The sequence below is a fragment of the Aspergillus alliaceus genome (assembly GCF_009176365.1).
Source record: "Aspergillus alliaceus strain CBS 536.65 unplaced genomic scaffold BDW43scaffold_24, whole genome shotgun sequence".
Taxonomy (NCBI): domain Eukaryota; kingdom Fungi; phylum Ascomycota; class Eurotiomycetes; order Eurotiales; family Aspergillaceae; genus Aspergillus; species Aspergillus alliaceus.
Window position 1 is genome coordinate 405,325 of NW_022474707.1, and position 15,989 is coordinate 421,313.

General features: G+C 47.8%; 3 protein-coding genes across 3 annotated transcripts; 2 read left to right on the forward strand and 1 right to left on the reverse strand.

The window, feature by feature from the left end:
- Window positions 1-1,098: 1,098 nt before the first annotated feature.
- BDW43DRAFT_311555 (putative ubiquitin conjugating enzyme (UbcC)) lies at window positions 1,099-1,914 on the forward strand (the record flags this gene model as incomplete). The annotated part of the gene is made up of 3 exons (XM_032047211.1): window positions 1,099-1,164; window positions 1,238-1,364; window positions 1,436-1,914. The coding sequence occupies 3 exons, from the start codon at window positions 1,099-1,101 to the stop codon at window positions 1,912-1,914; spliced, it is 672 nt and encodes a 223-aa protein (XP_031899990.1).
- Window positions 1,915-3,428: 1,514 nt separating this feature from the next.
- Window positions 3,429-5,765, reverse strand: BDW43DRAFT_319887 (S8 family peptidase; the record flags this gene model as incomplete). The annotated part of the gene is made up of 3 exons (XM_032048986.1): window positions 4,662-5,765; window positions 3,666-4,601; window positions 3,429-3,608 (listed from the first exon to the last, which is right to left on the reverse strand). Exons 1-3 carry the CDS (start codon window positions 5,028-5,030, stop codon window positions 3,429-3,431), a joined length of 1,485 nt encoding a protein of 494 aa, XP_031899991.1. The 5' UTR covers window positions 5,031-5,765.
- An 827-nt stretch (window positions 5,766-6,592) lies between these two features.
- Window positions 6,593-14,510, forward strand: BDW43DRAFT_311557 (Beige/BEACH domain protein; the record flags this gene model as incomplete). The annotated part of the gene is made up of 8 exons (XM_032047212.1): window positions 6,593-9,092; window positions 9,156-9,514; window positions 9,567-13,350; window positions 13,404-13,558; window positions 13,620-13,925; window positions 13,985-14,197; window positions 14,263-14,427; window positions 14,481-14,510. 8 exons carry the CDS (start codon window positions 6,593-6,595, stop codon window positions 14,508-14,510), a joined length of 7,512 nt encoding a protein of 2,503 aa, XP_031899992.1.
- Window positions 14,511-15,989: the final 1,479 nt, after the last annotated feature.

Below are 15,989 nucleotides of genomic sequence, written 5' to 3' on the forward strand. Positions count from 1 at the left end.
ATACGGTATATGACTCAGGGTATTTATGATTGAAGGTATCTAGTACTCCCCATTTCTCTCTCTCTCTTTTTTCTTCCCCCCTCTCTCTATTACTTTTACTCAAAGGTTTTTTACTAGATGTCTGTTCATCTTTCAGTCACACCGATCTTGAGTGACCTCTTTGAACCATAAATAAGCCAAGCTACTTTCGCCTCGAATCTATATGGAGTACAGGAAGTCCGCCCTACCTGTAAGAATTCGTCATTCCGTTCCCAGTGTCATCAGCAACGATCCTAGCGCCGGCAGGGATAAATCACTTTAATGAGTCACTGGGTCGCGATGTAACCTCTGAAAAGAAAGCCCTGACTCAAGGACTTTGTTCCCGATCGCCAGATTGGGTAATTCGTATCTTGATAAGCGGGATAACTGCGAAACTTACAAACTTACTAAATCGCCTGCAGATACCTAGATATCAACACCAGACTAAAATATGTCTGCCTCGTACTAACCGCACGTAGATGTACAAAAACCCCACTTGGAAGGATTTTGTCTCCACCTTTCTCCTCGTGATAATATATTTCAATGGAATACTGAGAAACCAAAGCACCTGTCCAGGAACGTAGACTAGTAGCACTCACGTCTACACTAGATACCAGACTACATATGGACCCCGAGTGGGAAAATAAAATGATACATGAAGGAGTGGGGAATAACGCCATTGTCATGGAAAAGAAAAGTGGTTCAGAATTCACCGGTGACAAGTTACAACACAGGCCTTTGTAATGAGACAATCAAAACGCCATGAAAGAAATTTTTTTTTGTTTCTTTTTTGACTTTTTCCCTTTCCTCTCTTTCTCCCCTGAGCGGGTACAGGAACCCACAGAATTGTTCCATAGCGCCACTCCGGAACTTTCCGTGGGGATTGCCACGGCCAGGCTTAGTTGGAAAAACGGTAGAATCTTATCGCCTCAAGAGGACGATATTGCCGCCCGTTGGCAGAACATGCTTCTGAAGAGCGACCAGCTTACATCTTCTCTCCAACGTCAATCATCCTTGGACCGACATTCTTTGGGCGACGCAACCTTTCCTTTCCTTCCCCCCATATCGGTGGTCAACGCCATGACAGAGCGTATCTTGATGAACGAATACAAAACCCTTGCTAAAGAGCCTTGGGTCAATATCGAGGTAAGTCCCTCCGGTGTCGATGGGACCTACACTTTGTGTCACAGGATTCGACTAACGGTCTTCCCCTGCCAAGCTCGAGAACGAGGATATCTTCAGATGGACCGTCGGGTTAATCGTCCTTAACCCCGATTCTTTGTACTACGGCGGCTATTTCAAGGCGTCTATGAAGTTTCCCCCGAACTATCCCTTTTCACCCCCAGGTCAGCATCATCGGCGGCGCTCTAGAACTCCAACAATGCAATTGTGACTGACCCGACAATCTGCACCATAGAATTCTCTTTCCAGCGTCCTCTATACCACCCGAATATCTACCCAGATGGCAAACTCTGCATCTCGATCCTTCACGCACCAGGCGAGGACGAAATGTCCGGTGAGCTGGCCTCAGAACGGTGGTCTCCTGCCCAGCGTGTTGAATCTGTCTTGATCTCCATACTTTCGCTCCTGGATGACGCCGAGGTGTCGTCACCCGCCAATGTCGATGCTGGTGTGATGCTACGGAACAATCCCGAGAAATACAAGTCGCTCGTCCGGAACAACGTTGAAGCTTCGAAACAAGATATCCCAGAAGGGTTCGTCATGCCGACCCACCAACAGACAGCAGTGAAGCCCGTGGAAAAGGATGATTCGGACTTCTGGGTGGAGAGCGATGTGGACGATGATGTGTTCGGTGGAAGCGACTCAGATGAAGACTTGTACGTTGATGATCAAGATACCGGCAGTGACGATGAGGAGAACGAAGGGGAGGAGTAGAAGAAGAAGGAGCGGGATTGATCGTGGCGCTCCTCTTTGTGAAAGGTGAATACCATGAGTATAACTTCTATGTGTATTTTTGTCTGGTTTTTTATTCTTTCGAATTTTGGAGTGGGCGTTTGTACATGGCATAGCGCGGGCGCAAAGGAAATTTGATTCACATAGCTCTGGCATTTTTGGAATCAGCAAACATATATATAGCATTCAATCAACCTGTTCATATGAAAAGCTTGTCGAAAAATTTCCATGTGATCTGACTCTATGAACCGAGTTGGAGTGAACCAAGGGTAAGGATAGGAGTGCACCGAAGTCGTTATCTGGATCTCTAAAAGAGGAAGAGAATGCCCAGGACATCGAATTAATGCGCGGGGTTTCAAATGGATTGACTGCAACTGGCCTACCTGATCCAGATACATGTGACTATCAGGCGAACCATACCGTATTCACCTCGATATTGGATGATGAATCAGGGTAACCTCAATTCTACAGACATACGGATATGAGCCGAGAGGAAATGTGATACTGTGATATTCATCAATCATCACGACTCTTTCGGGTTGTTCCAAACACTGGTAAACCCGCCTCTTCCCTACTGGGCGTTCGGAATGGTATAGAAGACATGATACTCTAACCTATCTATTACAACTAGACCGCAAAGGAAGCTGTGAATATGAATAAAACAATGTCGACTTAACCTTCATTCTAGATAGCTACTTCACTTTATTAGCCTGTTTAGGTGCGCATTCCGCATGGCAGGCATACATGCATTTCCCTACTGCATAATAGACTGAGGGAAGAACCGAGAAAAGCAGTTACCCACGTTCTTTAAGCCAAAATACCACAGTGGACACGTTTAAGCCCATCAATCTAGTCTAAACGAATGTGAAGGCTCTATGATTGACCAATAGAATACTCTTGTCGACAGTCAATCGGAGACGCAATCGTTGGAGAGTACGCTTATTCTCGTTGTTGACGAGCGTTCCTTTCATTCTAGCTTCTCACATAGCAGCAAATGGTCACATTAGGGGATGAATACCTTTCACTGATGAAGAACAATGAATATGTATAATATGATACTAAGTCACTGTCACATTAGAGAGTCACATGTGTATTACACGTGATTCATGTATTCTACTCAAAGAGCGCGGCTATAAAGAATATGGTCTCAAGGCGGGCACTAAAACCCCTCCCTTACTGTTGGCCCAACCTTCAGGTTAAGCCACGATTATCTGGTGTGACCAATCGCATGTTCAAATTGACAATCTGTTAGAAGCACACGAATATATCTCTAGATAGGATGTCAAACGTTATTGTGGACATGTATACTACGATAATAATGAAAGAGGTAAACCATGTCAGGATAATGTACCCAATGCAGTCAATGCATCAGCTTCCCCATAATGTCAAAAAAGTAGCAAATAATACTAGCGCCAGTGTTCGGTTAACCAATTCCCATACCCTGCCATAAAACGAAACTGGTTACGTTTCTAAAAGACTCTTGTCTTGTCTTGGATCTATGCAACCACAGCATCTTGAATCTCACTGTAGATAGCGCCAAGCTCCTCAGCAAGCATCTTCTCAGCCTTGTTGACAAGACCATCGAAGCGGTCCTTGATGGTACTGCCAGCCTTGTAACCACCATGGGCAACGATCTCGGTGTAGTTGGAGGTGCCGCCACCGTTCCAGGCAAGGAGCTAGAATTGATCAATTAGCTTTCTCTTCATGATGCCAAAATAGACAGTATGACTTACGTTGGGGGTGTCAGACGGGATATCAGTAAGAGCACCCTTGGTGGCGATCGAGATGATGTCCTTCTTGAGCTTGGCAGGGGTAAGCTCATCGACAGCGAAGGCAGACTCCTGAGAGGGTTGCAGAGAGACGAAGTAGGCCAGCAGACCAGCAATGTGAGGAGAAGCCATAGAAGTTCCGGAGATAGTGTTGACAGCGTGTTTGCTGCCAATCCAGGTGGAGAGAATGTTGAGACCCGGAGCGAAGATGTCAGTGCACTTTCCGTAGTTGGAGAAGTAAGCACGCTCATCCTGGAGGGTGGAAGCACCGACAGTGATGGCGAGCTCAGCGGCAGCAGGGGAGTAGTTGCAGGCATCGGCATTGTCGTTACCAGCGGCAACGGCAAAGTGAACACCGGCCTCGACACCGGCATTGACAGCATCCTCAAGGGTCTTGGACTTGCCACCGCCAAGACTCATGTTGGCAACGCTACCCTTGAAACCCTTGACCTTGCCATCTTTGGCATCCTTAGCCTTCTTGATATGGGACTGGACAGCCCACTCGACGCCCAGAACGACGTCGGACATGGTGCCAGAGCCGCTGGACCTCAAGACCTTGACAGCATAGAGGTTGGCCTTCTTGGCAACACCGTACTTCTTACCTGCGATAGTTCCGGAGCAGTGAGTACCGTGTCCATTGCCATCCGCATCTTCATCGTTGTCAGGGACGGTCTTTCCCCAGTGTGCACGCTCCTCGAAATCGGCGTGTTCGATGTTGATACCAGTATCAATAGTGTAAGCATCAACACCCTCACCGCCTTCCGACGCATAGAGGTATTTGTTGAAGGTGCCAAAGGAGAGGCTGTCACGGTGGGAGATACGAGCCAAACCCCAAGGAGCGTTCTTCTCGACGGCCTCCTCCATGGTGTAGACCTCTGAATCTCTCTCGATGTACTCAACCTACAAATCTGAGTCAGAACCAGAGATCTTTATGAGAAGTGTGTAGGGAGTGAAACTCACATCAGGATGTCTCCGGACCCGCTCGATCACATCCTCGTGGAAATGTCCAGAATAGCCCGCCAGGGACCCACCAATATCAAAAGTGTTCTTGAGACCAAGGAAAAGATCATCATCAAAGCCAAAGAGAGACCGCTTCTTCAAGTCAGTCCGTCCAGTCATCGAGTCGTGGATGTCCTGCACCCAGCTGTGATGAGCAGCCGCCGCTGCGGAGTTGACATGCTTCTTAAAGACAACGATGTAGGAATCTGGGACCTCTTTGGCATTCGTGGCCGAAAGAATGGGAGCGGCTCCGTTGTGGATGGAGTCAACGGCGACGGGGGAGGCTGCCGCCAGCAGTGGCAATAGGGAAAGGCCGAGGATGCCTTTCATGACGGGCAACAGGGGTGACGTCTTAAAACAACAAAGGAAGGGTTTCTAAGGAAGAATACGATAGTTGAGAGATGGAGAAGGGGAAGGATGATAGATGGAGAAGATGAACTAAGACTTGAGTTGGGAAGAGAAAGAGACACAGGGAGAGGAGGATGGGGAAGAGTTGAAGAAGGAAGAAGAGGATGGGAGCAGGTGTAGGTAAGATAGACGGATTAATAGGTCGATCCCCCAAGCAGGCAAGGGCAGCGGAGGATGATGCAACCGGGATACGGTAATTTACAGCGAGGCCGGATGACACAGCTTTACTCTTACTGAGGAGGTGCGCGTCGATCCATCCCGATTAGCGCGGGTCGCAAGACCTGGGGTATGGCGGTAAGAGGGTAAGGAACCCCCAAAAAGGGACTTATCGGAGTGATTCGTCCCCCCATCCATGGTCGGTAAATAACTCCCAGGGTTCCATGGGTGGACGCCATATCGGAGCACGAAAGGACAATGGTGTTCTATCTCCCAGAAAATGAGGCGAATGAGTGGAGACTTCTGCAAGTATGTTTGGAACCTCTTCCAAGGATAGCTCAAGTGGTGAGTCAACGATGAACAAGGTACCCATTTGATATTGACTTCCTTCATTATGTTTGGTCTCCAGAGGACGGATGTATGTATATAGGTATCAGGTTGAGATATCCCCTTAAAGACGGTGCCTACTGTGATAGGTAGGCATCATTATACTGAGAATTTTTCAAAATCCTAAAATCCTGATTCCTGTAGCGGTACTGCAGGTACTGTACCTGACCGACTTCTCAGAGTAGTACTGCTTACTAGGTGCCTGAGACAAAATAGTTGGCATGTTAAGTCAATGGCGTTGCGACTGGTCGCCACCACCAACCAACCTACCCGGGCAACCCGAGTCGCGTGCCATGGGTGCACGCCCATTCACTGTTCGGCTGACTTTTGATAAGAGGACGATCGTACGGTGACCGCGGAGGACTAGAAGCGCATTACCGTGCTTTACAATACAGGCGGTCGGGCTTTGTTGAGATAAGACAGGTTCTGCTTATCGATACCCTCATTCGACCAATAATGACCGCCGACTCTCGGAGGTTATGGTAGCTTCTTGTCACCTGATAAGTCACTAGGTCTGGGAGCTGGAAATCGCACCCATGCTCCGATGTGCCCCCCCCGCGTAACGGCACCGCCTCTAGTGACGTTGGCATAAGACCGTCTATCCACATTCAGGAACATCTTTAGGGTAATACACACTAACACAACTCCGAGCTATCCTACAATCACCTTCATTCCTCAAGTTGGACCTGATACAATCGACCTTTTCCCGATTCCTAAAGTAGCAATTGTTGATCTTCTGACTCGTCAGCTATCCCTGCCGTTCCCCTCCCTCCCACCACATCAAGTGCCATGTTGGGAAAGTGTGTGGATTGCATTCACTACTAGCCACCATAACGCATACCAATGCAGACCGCCTTCAACCTTACGCTCAGTGCTGGTTCATGGTGTCTGATGGTCTTTGGCCATCGAATAGGTAGTCGGGGATAAGCTTTAGCGGCGCAATGAACCGGTCCACCTCTGTCCTCTCGCGGTCCCCTTCCTCGTCAACCCAACGGCCGGCTGCCCCCGAGTTAACTCCCGTCTTGGATGAGCTGAGAACCATCTGCAATGATAATGATGCAATAACGTCTCAGGTCGCCCTCGCTGCGACCGAATGTCTGCTTCGTCTCCGTCACACATTTATCGATAGCAAGCGCCCAAGTGAAGCGAAGGAGACCTTCCGACATCTACAGGGTTTCCAAACTCTACTGGCTCTGCTCCGAAAGGTCTCACTATGTTATGATTCGCATGTGTCATCTAAGGATGAGAGGAAAGACCTACTGTCGCTTTACAGAGATGCATTGGCAGTACTGGCTGAGGGTTTGAAGGAGCATTTTGGGAACAAGCGGTATTTCGCAAATCGGATTGGCAGAGGAGAAGGGGCATTGGAAGAAGTTTTCACCATCCTGGCCAAAAAAGTTAACTCAATTCAAGGCGATACGGAGCAATTCTACGGCGCGATCTTAGCAGCGGCCCTTTGCCAGGAGACAGTTGCTAGTGTATTCACAACCCTGAGTACTAAATTCCAAACCGCTGAGGAGCTATCTTCGGATAGTGTTAGAGAAGAAGTGGACCGATGCGTAGGAAAATCAGAAACAATTGAAGTGCCAGAGCTCCTTGGCCCATTTGTTCGGGTATGGTTAACGCAGTCGTCTGCCTCTATATCTGAATACGGAGTCCAGAGACTAGCCGTGCCGGCATGTCTAGTCCAACTCGCCTCACAGTCTCAAAGGAATAGCACGACATTACATTCCACTGGCATCATCTCACTGATTCTGCCACTTTTGTTCAATGAAGAGCGCCCGGAACCCGAGAGATTATTCTACCAAGAATTGGCAAAAATACTTTGTACTCTGGGAATAAGTAACTTGAATGACGTGACCGCTCTGTATCGACAAGCTCATGACTGTCCGAAGGTTCTTCGTTTTCTCGTTGACGTTTTGAAATGTTCTAAAGAACCACCCTTGATACAGTTTGACTTATCGTTGCATGGCTATTGCTCCTTAGAACTATCAACCATGGGTCGCTCATTCCCACCGGCAACTTCTTCTGGTTATACCTTAGCAGTCTGGGCACGGTTTGACCAGTTTGATCCGAGCACTCATACGACGATTTTTGGAGCTTTTGACGCAAGTCAAACTTGCTTCTTGCTCGCGTACCTTGAAAAGGATACACGAAACTTCATATTGCAGACTTCAATTAGAGGGCCTCGTCCTAGCGTTCGGTTCAAGTCTATATCCTTTGAACCTAATCGATGGTACCATATCTGCGTGGTCCACAAGAAGCCCAGGCCGCCGTCATACTCCCGGGCATCTTTATTTATAGATGGCGAATTCGTTGAGCAATTGAGGATCGAGTACCCGTGTATGCCGGTTTCCAACTCTCCAAATAGGCCGCCAAGGGTTCAAGCGTTCTTTGGGACCCCTCAAGATCTGGCGATGAGGCTGGGGAAGGGTATCTCAACCTCTCGATGGTCCCTAGCTAATGCAATTCTGTTTGAAGAAGCATATAGCGACGATATGATTGCCGTCTTTTACAATCTCGGCCCACGTTATTACGGCAACTTTCAAGACTGTCTAGGTTCCTTTCAGACGTATAAGGCCTCTGCAGCGTTGAACTTGCGGAACGAGCATCTGCATCCTGGTAAAGAGGAGTCATCGGACATTGTTACTGCTATCCGGCGAAAAGCAAGCACTCTTGTTCGTGAAGGGTGCATAGCAGTTAATGTTTCTCCCCTATCAGTTCTAGACGATGAGGATAGTAATAATATTGATGAAAATAGGCTTGTTAAGTATCTTTCGAAACAAGCAGCCAAAAACTTGCATCAGCTGACAAAGTCTGGAGGAAACGCAGTAGCTGTCAACGGCGCCACTCCCGCTATTAATGATGCTTTAACCCAGGCCCATGGCGTCGGTATCCTGACGGGGGATCCTGTAGTTGCAGTACCACAGTCGTTGGATGACGCGAGCTGGCGTATCGGAGGCTGTGCGGCGGTGCATCTGAGCTTGGTTCACGCGGCCAGTACCGCTGAATCTACACTTTTGGCGGTAGAAGCATTGTACGAGGCTGTACAAGACAACTGGCGAAACAGCGAAGCAATGGAGAAAGAAAATGGGTATGGAATTCTTGCAGCATCGTTACGCGAGAAGCTGGCATCTCCGTCTCCAGCAACAGGCACTGCCACAGGCCCGAAGACTTCCAATGTCTGCTCCACATACGAGGAACGATCTACTTTGGCTTTCGAGCTACTTCGTTTGACCCTCAAATTTGTCGGTTATGATTTCGAACAACCAAATCGCTCGATCATCACGAATCCTCTAGCATACAGAATCTTGCTCGTGGACCTAGATGTGTGGAGATATGGCGAGATGCCTCTCATTGAATTGTATTACTCCCAATACTGTATATTTGCCAGCGAAAGCAAGTTCCGTCGGTTTAATGCAAAGCGTCTCGCCCGCATGCGTAAGCCTTCCCTAGTAACTCAGTGTCCCGCGTTTTCTACACTTATATACTAATAGAAAGCAGGCGTTAACAAAAAGTTGCTCGAGGCTCTTAAGGGAGAAGAGTTTACGCTGGAGGGTCTGCGCCTTTTTACTTCCGCCTTCGGGTCGCTGATGGAGGGTTGCTTGTCTGCAGACTTGTTCCGTTCTCTGGCCCTTTTCATCACCTATGGTATCCATAAGCCAAAGGAGCCGAGCAGGTTACAGAAGAAGAAGAGCCTACGGTTTAATACGGTTACAAGGCAGCCCACACCTAGCCCCGGCCAGAAGTACGTTGCAAGCACTACGGTAGCGATAGAGATGCTTAGGATGTATTGCTCTCTTCTGTGCAATGCACATGATCTTGGGCCGATAAAGAGGTTTGCCAGAGCTGTTACAAACAAGGTTTGCAAACTAAATGGTACCTTTTGTGTAGCTAAGGTTGACTTTGGTGCAGTGGCTTTTGTACCTTATGTGTGAGGACGAACCCGAGATTGTCATTTTGGCAACGAAGATCATGGCTCGTTTGATAGTGATCCATGGAGGAAGTTATAGCAAGAAATTCAGCGACAAAACTGGGGGCTATATCATAATGCGACACTGTCTAAAGAAATGGTGGAACGTCCCAAGCCTGTGGCCCATCTGCTTTGCGATACTTTTTGGCGTCGATATTGGTAAGGTCAACATTGATAAATCGCTCGATCAGTCTTCTCTTTCCGAGCTCTTTTGCCCTAAAGGCGAAGCTCAGGTTATATATCCTGAAATGCTTCCAGTCATCTCCGATATGTTGCAATCTGGTTTGAAGCCGACAGTATTCGCTGAGTTCTCAGTGGTAAATAAGCCGAGCCCCGATGCTCCTTCGGATCACCTTGTGCAGTTCACCAAGCCGTCTATGTCATTCTCCGCACCCATCAGTACGACAAGTGAGGGGCTGTCACTTTTAACCGCCGTTGTTGAATTTTTCGCTGTAGCGCAAATAAAGTCACAGAGCTTCCGTGAGTTCGCAGCACGGCCTGATTACGTCCAAAGCCTAGTTTCTATTCTTTTCCCTGTTGTTATCGGCTCCGATGCTGTAAGTCCGGACGTTGAGTTAAGCTCTCAACCTCGTATGGGTGATCTAGCATTTGATGAACACCATCTAGTTTCTCGCCCACGCTCGCGAAGAACATCTGAACTACGAACAACTACTGTTGAACAGCCTGGAAGCCATGATCATAGTGGCGGGCCTTTAAGACGCGGTTCATCCTTCATATTAGTTTCCTCTGATCGAGGGAAATACATGCCGTCCTCTCACCGGATACGTCGTGCTTTCTCACACATGAAAATTGACAGCAAAGGGACAACTGACCACCCTCTCATAACGGGCATTCTTAATCTAGCTCTTTCTGTATTCTCAGAGCAGCTTCTAGAGAGGAAGGACTTCTCTGGTCTGGGGCTCTATCTCAAGACGCCACCTGGATTCCCCGAACATCAGGCGTACTTCAACTCCTGGGTGTTACGCAACCTTCTTTCTACGCTTAAGGATGCCATATTCTCAAGGGTCGAGTTACTGGCCGAACCCCGCGTGCTCACTAACTTGGGACGCTTCACAACACACCTAGGAGAAGCAGTGTATGAAGGTTGGTTCTTCGACGGTGCCATTGCCACTCTTGAATTTGCAGGAACAATCTTAGAATATCTCCAACGGCCTGAGGTCTCGCGCCTGAAGAGTATAAGGCTCTGCAGCCAAGCGATAGCAACAATCCGCTCGACACTGTTTCGTGTCGTTTTATTCGGACTATCAGAGGTCGACGGAACGGAGGCACTTTCTTTTCTAAATCGCCTCTCATATTGGCAAGTAGTACTTCTTTCCGGGGAAACCCAGCCCGACCACCTGCAGTTGCTATGCTATCTTCTCTATACGAAATTGATCGATAGAAATGAAAATGTACGCTTGGCTGCAGCTAGTCTTTTTAGGATCATGCTAGTGCAAAAGCCGATAGAGATGTCTACCATCCTAAGCCAAGCAACAGCACCTCTACAGCAGCGGCTTTCCGGTGGCTTTGAGGCTCTTGTTGGAATGGATGATATTGCCTTTTTGCAGTGGGTTGATGACCAGGAGAATGACTTGAACACCATGTTTTTCGGAATATTATCAAAAGCATGGGAAAGCTTTGTCCAAGAAGAAAACGCGAGCTTAGAGTCATCAGCACGCGCTCGAATTTCTAGGCGTCATGAAAAACTGAAGCAGTGGGATCAGGTGGAAAAGCTCGATGAAGAAGTGATACGCAAGCATGAGGCTACCTTCCCTCACTGGATATCGAACATATCAGCCTCGGAGTTCTTGAAATATCAAAGAGCACTACAGGATCAACAAGACAGTTCCACGTTTATGTGGGCGGCACTCGCACACTTGAACATGGACTTGCGACGCTACGGAGGTGTTTTTGCTGAACAAAAGGAGAGAAGATGGCGGCTTGACCAAACAGAAGGGCGAAGCCGTATGCGGATACGTACTGTACCGGATGACTCAGAAGAGCATCAAGTTTATCAGCCGAAACGAAAGGCGTCAGAGCCTCCGGCGATGAGATTAGACACGCATGTTACCTCTTCAAACGGGGAGTCATTTGGCCTGACTCCCACTGCCATGGCTGCCGACCACTCCGAGGCTAATTCTCAGGGTATTGGTCCTGACAGTAGGAGCGTACTTGAAGAAAGCTTCGAGATGATTGACGACCCGAAGGCAGATCTTGAAGACTATGAAGACAAGAATAGAAAAGTCATGAGAAGCCTACACCGTGGCGACCAAGTCGATAGTGTTTGCAACATGTCGCGTATTGTTGGGTTGGAGGCATGTGAAGGTCTTTTGATTCTTGGAAAGGATCACATCTACATTCTGGATAACTTCTTCCAGAGGTCAGATGGCGAGATTGTCAATGTCTGGCAAGCCCCTGCCGAGGAACGAGACCCTTACGTTCGCATGATCACTGGCAGAGAGTCGAATGAACGTAAATCACAGGAGCATGAAACTAGAAGCTGGAAATGGTCGGATCTAATTAGTGTCTCCAAGAGGCGATTCCTATTTCGCGATGTGGCCCTCGAAATATTCTTTACCGATGGAACTAGCTATTTGCTGACCCTCATATCATCGCCCGCCCGAGATAGCCTTTGTAGCCAACTTGCGACCAGGGCTCCTCAAGTAACAGGAAGTGTTGGCCACTCAAGGCCGGAGGATATCTGGAGATTTGAGACCCTTCGAAGCCCGGAAGATGCGCCTCAGTCCCTTGGTTCGAGATTCGCCAGCGTATTTGGTCATTCACCGGCACACCCTGCAACGCGCAAATGGGTAAAGGGTGAAATCTCCAATTTTCACTATCTCATGCTCATCAATACCCTCGCTGGAAGGACGTTCAACGATCTGACGCAGTACCCTGTTTTCCCATGGGTGCTTGCTGATTATACAAGCGAGGAGCTGGATCTGACCAACCCACAAACTTTCCGTGACTTATCAAAACCCATGGGTTGCCAAACCCCTGAGCGCGAGGCTGAGTTTAGGGAACGATACAAGGCTTTCGCAGAGATGGGAGCAGACGACTCTCCCCCGTTTCATTACGGAACTCACTACTCTTCAGCTATGATTGTTAGCTCATACCTGATTCGTCTCCAGCCATTCGTGAAATCATACCTTCTACTTCAGGGTGGCACATTTGACCACGCTGACCGTCTTTTTTACTCTATCGCTAAGGCTTGGGAATCCGCTTCGCGCGGGAACATGTCGGATGTGAGAGAGCTAATACCTGAGTTCTTCTACCTCCCAGAATTTCTTGTCAACTCCAATAAATACGACTTTGGAGTTCTACAGAACATGACTACAGCGATTGATTCTGTGGAACTGCCGCCATGGGCGAAGGGCGACCCTAGAATATTCATTGCAAAACACCGTGAGGCTTTAGAGAGTCCTTATGTAACCCAGAACCTGCACCACTGGATTGACTTGGTGTTTGGCTGCAAACAGAAAGGAGAATCTGCAATTGAAGCGGTCAATGTTTTCCATCACCTATCATATCAGGGAGCCAAAGATGTCGATGCCATCGATGACCCTGTTGAACGACTTGCTACAATTGGCATCATCCACAACTTTGGGCAGACACCACACCAGATCTTCAATCGTCCTCACTCACAGCGAGAAGATGTGCGCTACAAGGTCCCGCGCTTAGACCGCCTCGCTGAGTCACTTACACAGCAGCCACTTTCACTTCTGGGTATGGGTTTGAGCTACCAAGAATTTTTTCGCTTGCTAATACTAGAGTCACAGATATTGGCGAGAGAGTGTCATCACTTTCAATGAAACAAGACCGCCTGTTATGTGCTGCTGCTCTCAGGCTAAACATCCCACCCGCCTATGACAAGTATATGGAATGGGGCTTTTTCGATGGTAGCGTGAGGTTCTACTCAGCGGATAATCGAAAGGTATGTGCCGAAACAGCAACCCTACCCCCTCCTTTTGTAGACCACATACTGAAATCTACAGCTTCTGGGACATTTCGAACACCTTCATATTGGCCAGCTGTCTGCTGCAGTATTTGCGGATTCCCGTACGTTGGTCACCTCAGGCGTGGATTGTACCGTTTCGACATGGACATTCACCTCCACGGCAAAGTCTGTAGATCTACAACCTGCAGGGTCTCTATTCGGACACCGCTCGCCTGTAACGGTATTGGCAGTCTCGCGTTCATTTAGTGTTCTCCTCTCTGCATCTACTGATGGTCAGATTATGCTTTGGGATCTCAACCGACAAACCTTCGTTCGAGAGCTTCCGGCCAAGGGATACGTAGATGTAAGCTATAAAATGGTTGTCGGAGTTGTCTCATCCTACGTTGCTGACTTTTGTTATAGTGTGCAAGAATCAACGATGTAACTGGAGAAATAGCGGTTTGTCGGGGAAGTCGACTCAGTCTCTACACACTCAACGGGACGCTGTTGCTGGACCAGGCTGTGTGCGAGTCAGACGAGGACCAGGTGATGACCTGTGTCTTCTATGAGGGCGTGAACAATGAGTGGCAGGAGCGAGAGCTTCTCTTCACCGGCCACAAACGAGGTGTTGTCAATGTAGGTGTTCTTGTCTAGAAGACTGCTCTTCCTTTTCTTCTAGATGGAGGTTAACCAAGTTCTAGATTTGGAGTAAAATCGTTCACAATGGGCGCTTTGAGTTTGAATTGATTCGACAGCTTCATCATACTGACAACAGTCGTGACAATGGAGCCAATATCTCTGCCGGAATCAGCTATATCCTTACGCTCCCGCATGTGGTCTACACGGGTGATGAAGTGGGGAAAGTGGTACGTATAAGCAGCCCCCATATATTATTTATTGAAGCTCATACAACCTATAGTATGAGTGGAGCTGCGTCCAGCGTCGCTAAGAGGTCTTAATCATCTTGCCGCTTAAACGACAAGCATACAATGCAGTCGAGTATACAACGTGTCTACATTACAATCGCCCTCCCGTTCCGTATTGTCTGTTTTTCTTTCCTTGGTTTTGCTCATTTAGCCTGTTTCTTTTGACAAAAATTATATAAATGTGGCGTGGGGGCATGATGAATGGTTATATAAGTGGTTTATAAAAAGCAATAGACGTGGCGGCGGTTAAATTGTCTAAAAAACGGAAAGCAAAAGCTTCGGTGGGAGATCTATACTTTCTAGGCAATGGAAGATCAAAAGAGGGCCTTGTTGCCCATCGTCCCCACCATGTAGACTTCCTGCGGTAAAGCCGAGTTGAACCTGTTCCTAATTTGATTTAAATTTATGGTGAGATTTGAGCTACTAGCCACAACTTTTGAAGAGACACCGTTGTTGTATACTATAGTATTGCCGTATATAGGTCTATCTATGTAATACTCATAGCTTTCTTCTCTCTTCTCTCTCTCTTTCATTAAGCAGCAACACATAGCACTCCGGCCAAACGGACTCCACTTTGATAGCAGATATTGCCACAATGGGGCCACACCTACCCTACTATTACCCCAGATTGTCCTGAACTAGACTCGGCCAGGCTATACATAAATATACTAGGTAGTGATGTGCTGGCTCCTTTCGTAATACAGTCCGGTTATATATAAATATATAACTCACCTAGTTACCTGATGATTTACGAGGATGGGACAATGTCCCTACTTGTCTTTATAAGTTTGAATATGAATAACTAACATCCCCGATACACGGAAAAACCTTGGTAGCTATAGTGGATGCTTCATGGTCGTGCTCTACAGGTATTGCAGTTTGGCTGTAGTCATTCTCAATGGCGCATAGCCATGAGCAAATCTTGAAGTGAAAGAGGGTGTAAATTTAGTATTTCTGTCATGCTCTGGGGAAGGGTTAGTTCATGTTAAGATCGCCGATTAAATAAATCTGCAGTACCTTGGCTTGCCCTTGCTCAGTATTACCCGCAATATCAGTTCCGCTCGGACCTGAACAGTACTTGATAAACCCCAATTTCTTTATAATCATAATCATGAAATTAGGAGTTTACTCTTTACTATTATCGAGATATTATATAACACGTAGAGTGTGTTAACTATATACAGTTCTAGATTTGTATAGATTCCACCGCGACGCCTTTGTGACAACGAAAACCCGATCCTTTTTGTCAGCTGCTCACCAAATTCTTACTGTTGTGTTATGGAGACGGAACTACTCCTCCGTAGTGTCTTCGGTGAAAGGTACGGACCTCTGGGCAGGCGTACCATTGAGCACTGAGCGGGGTTTCATTTGGTGGGATACAAGGTGGACCGCCATAGCCATGCGTTGTCGGAGCACACTGCGCCGATTGAACGGGCCTTTGTCAAGGGGTTTGTTGAGGGGGGGAAACGAGGTTTTGCAAATAGCCGCGCTGATGTTGGAAA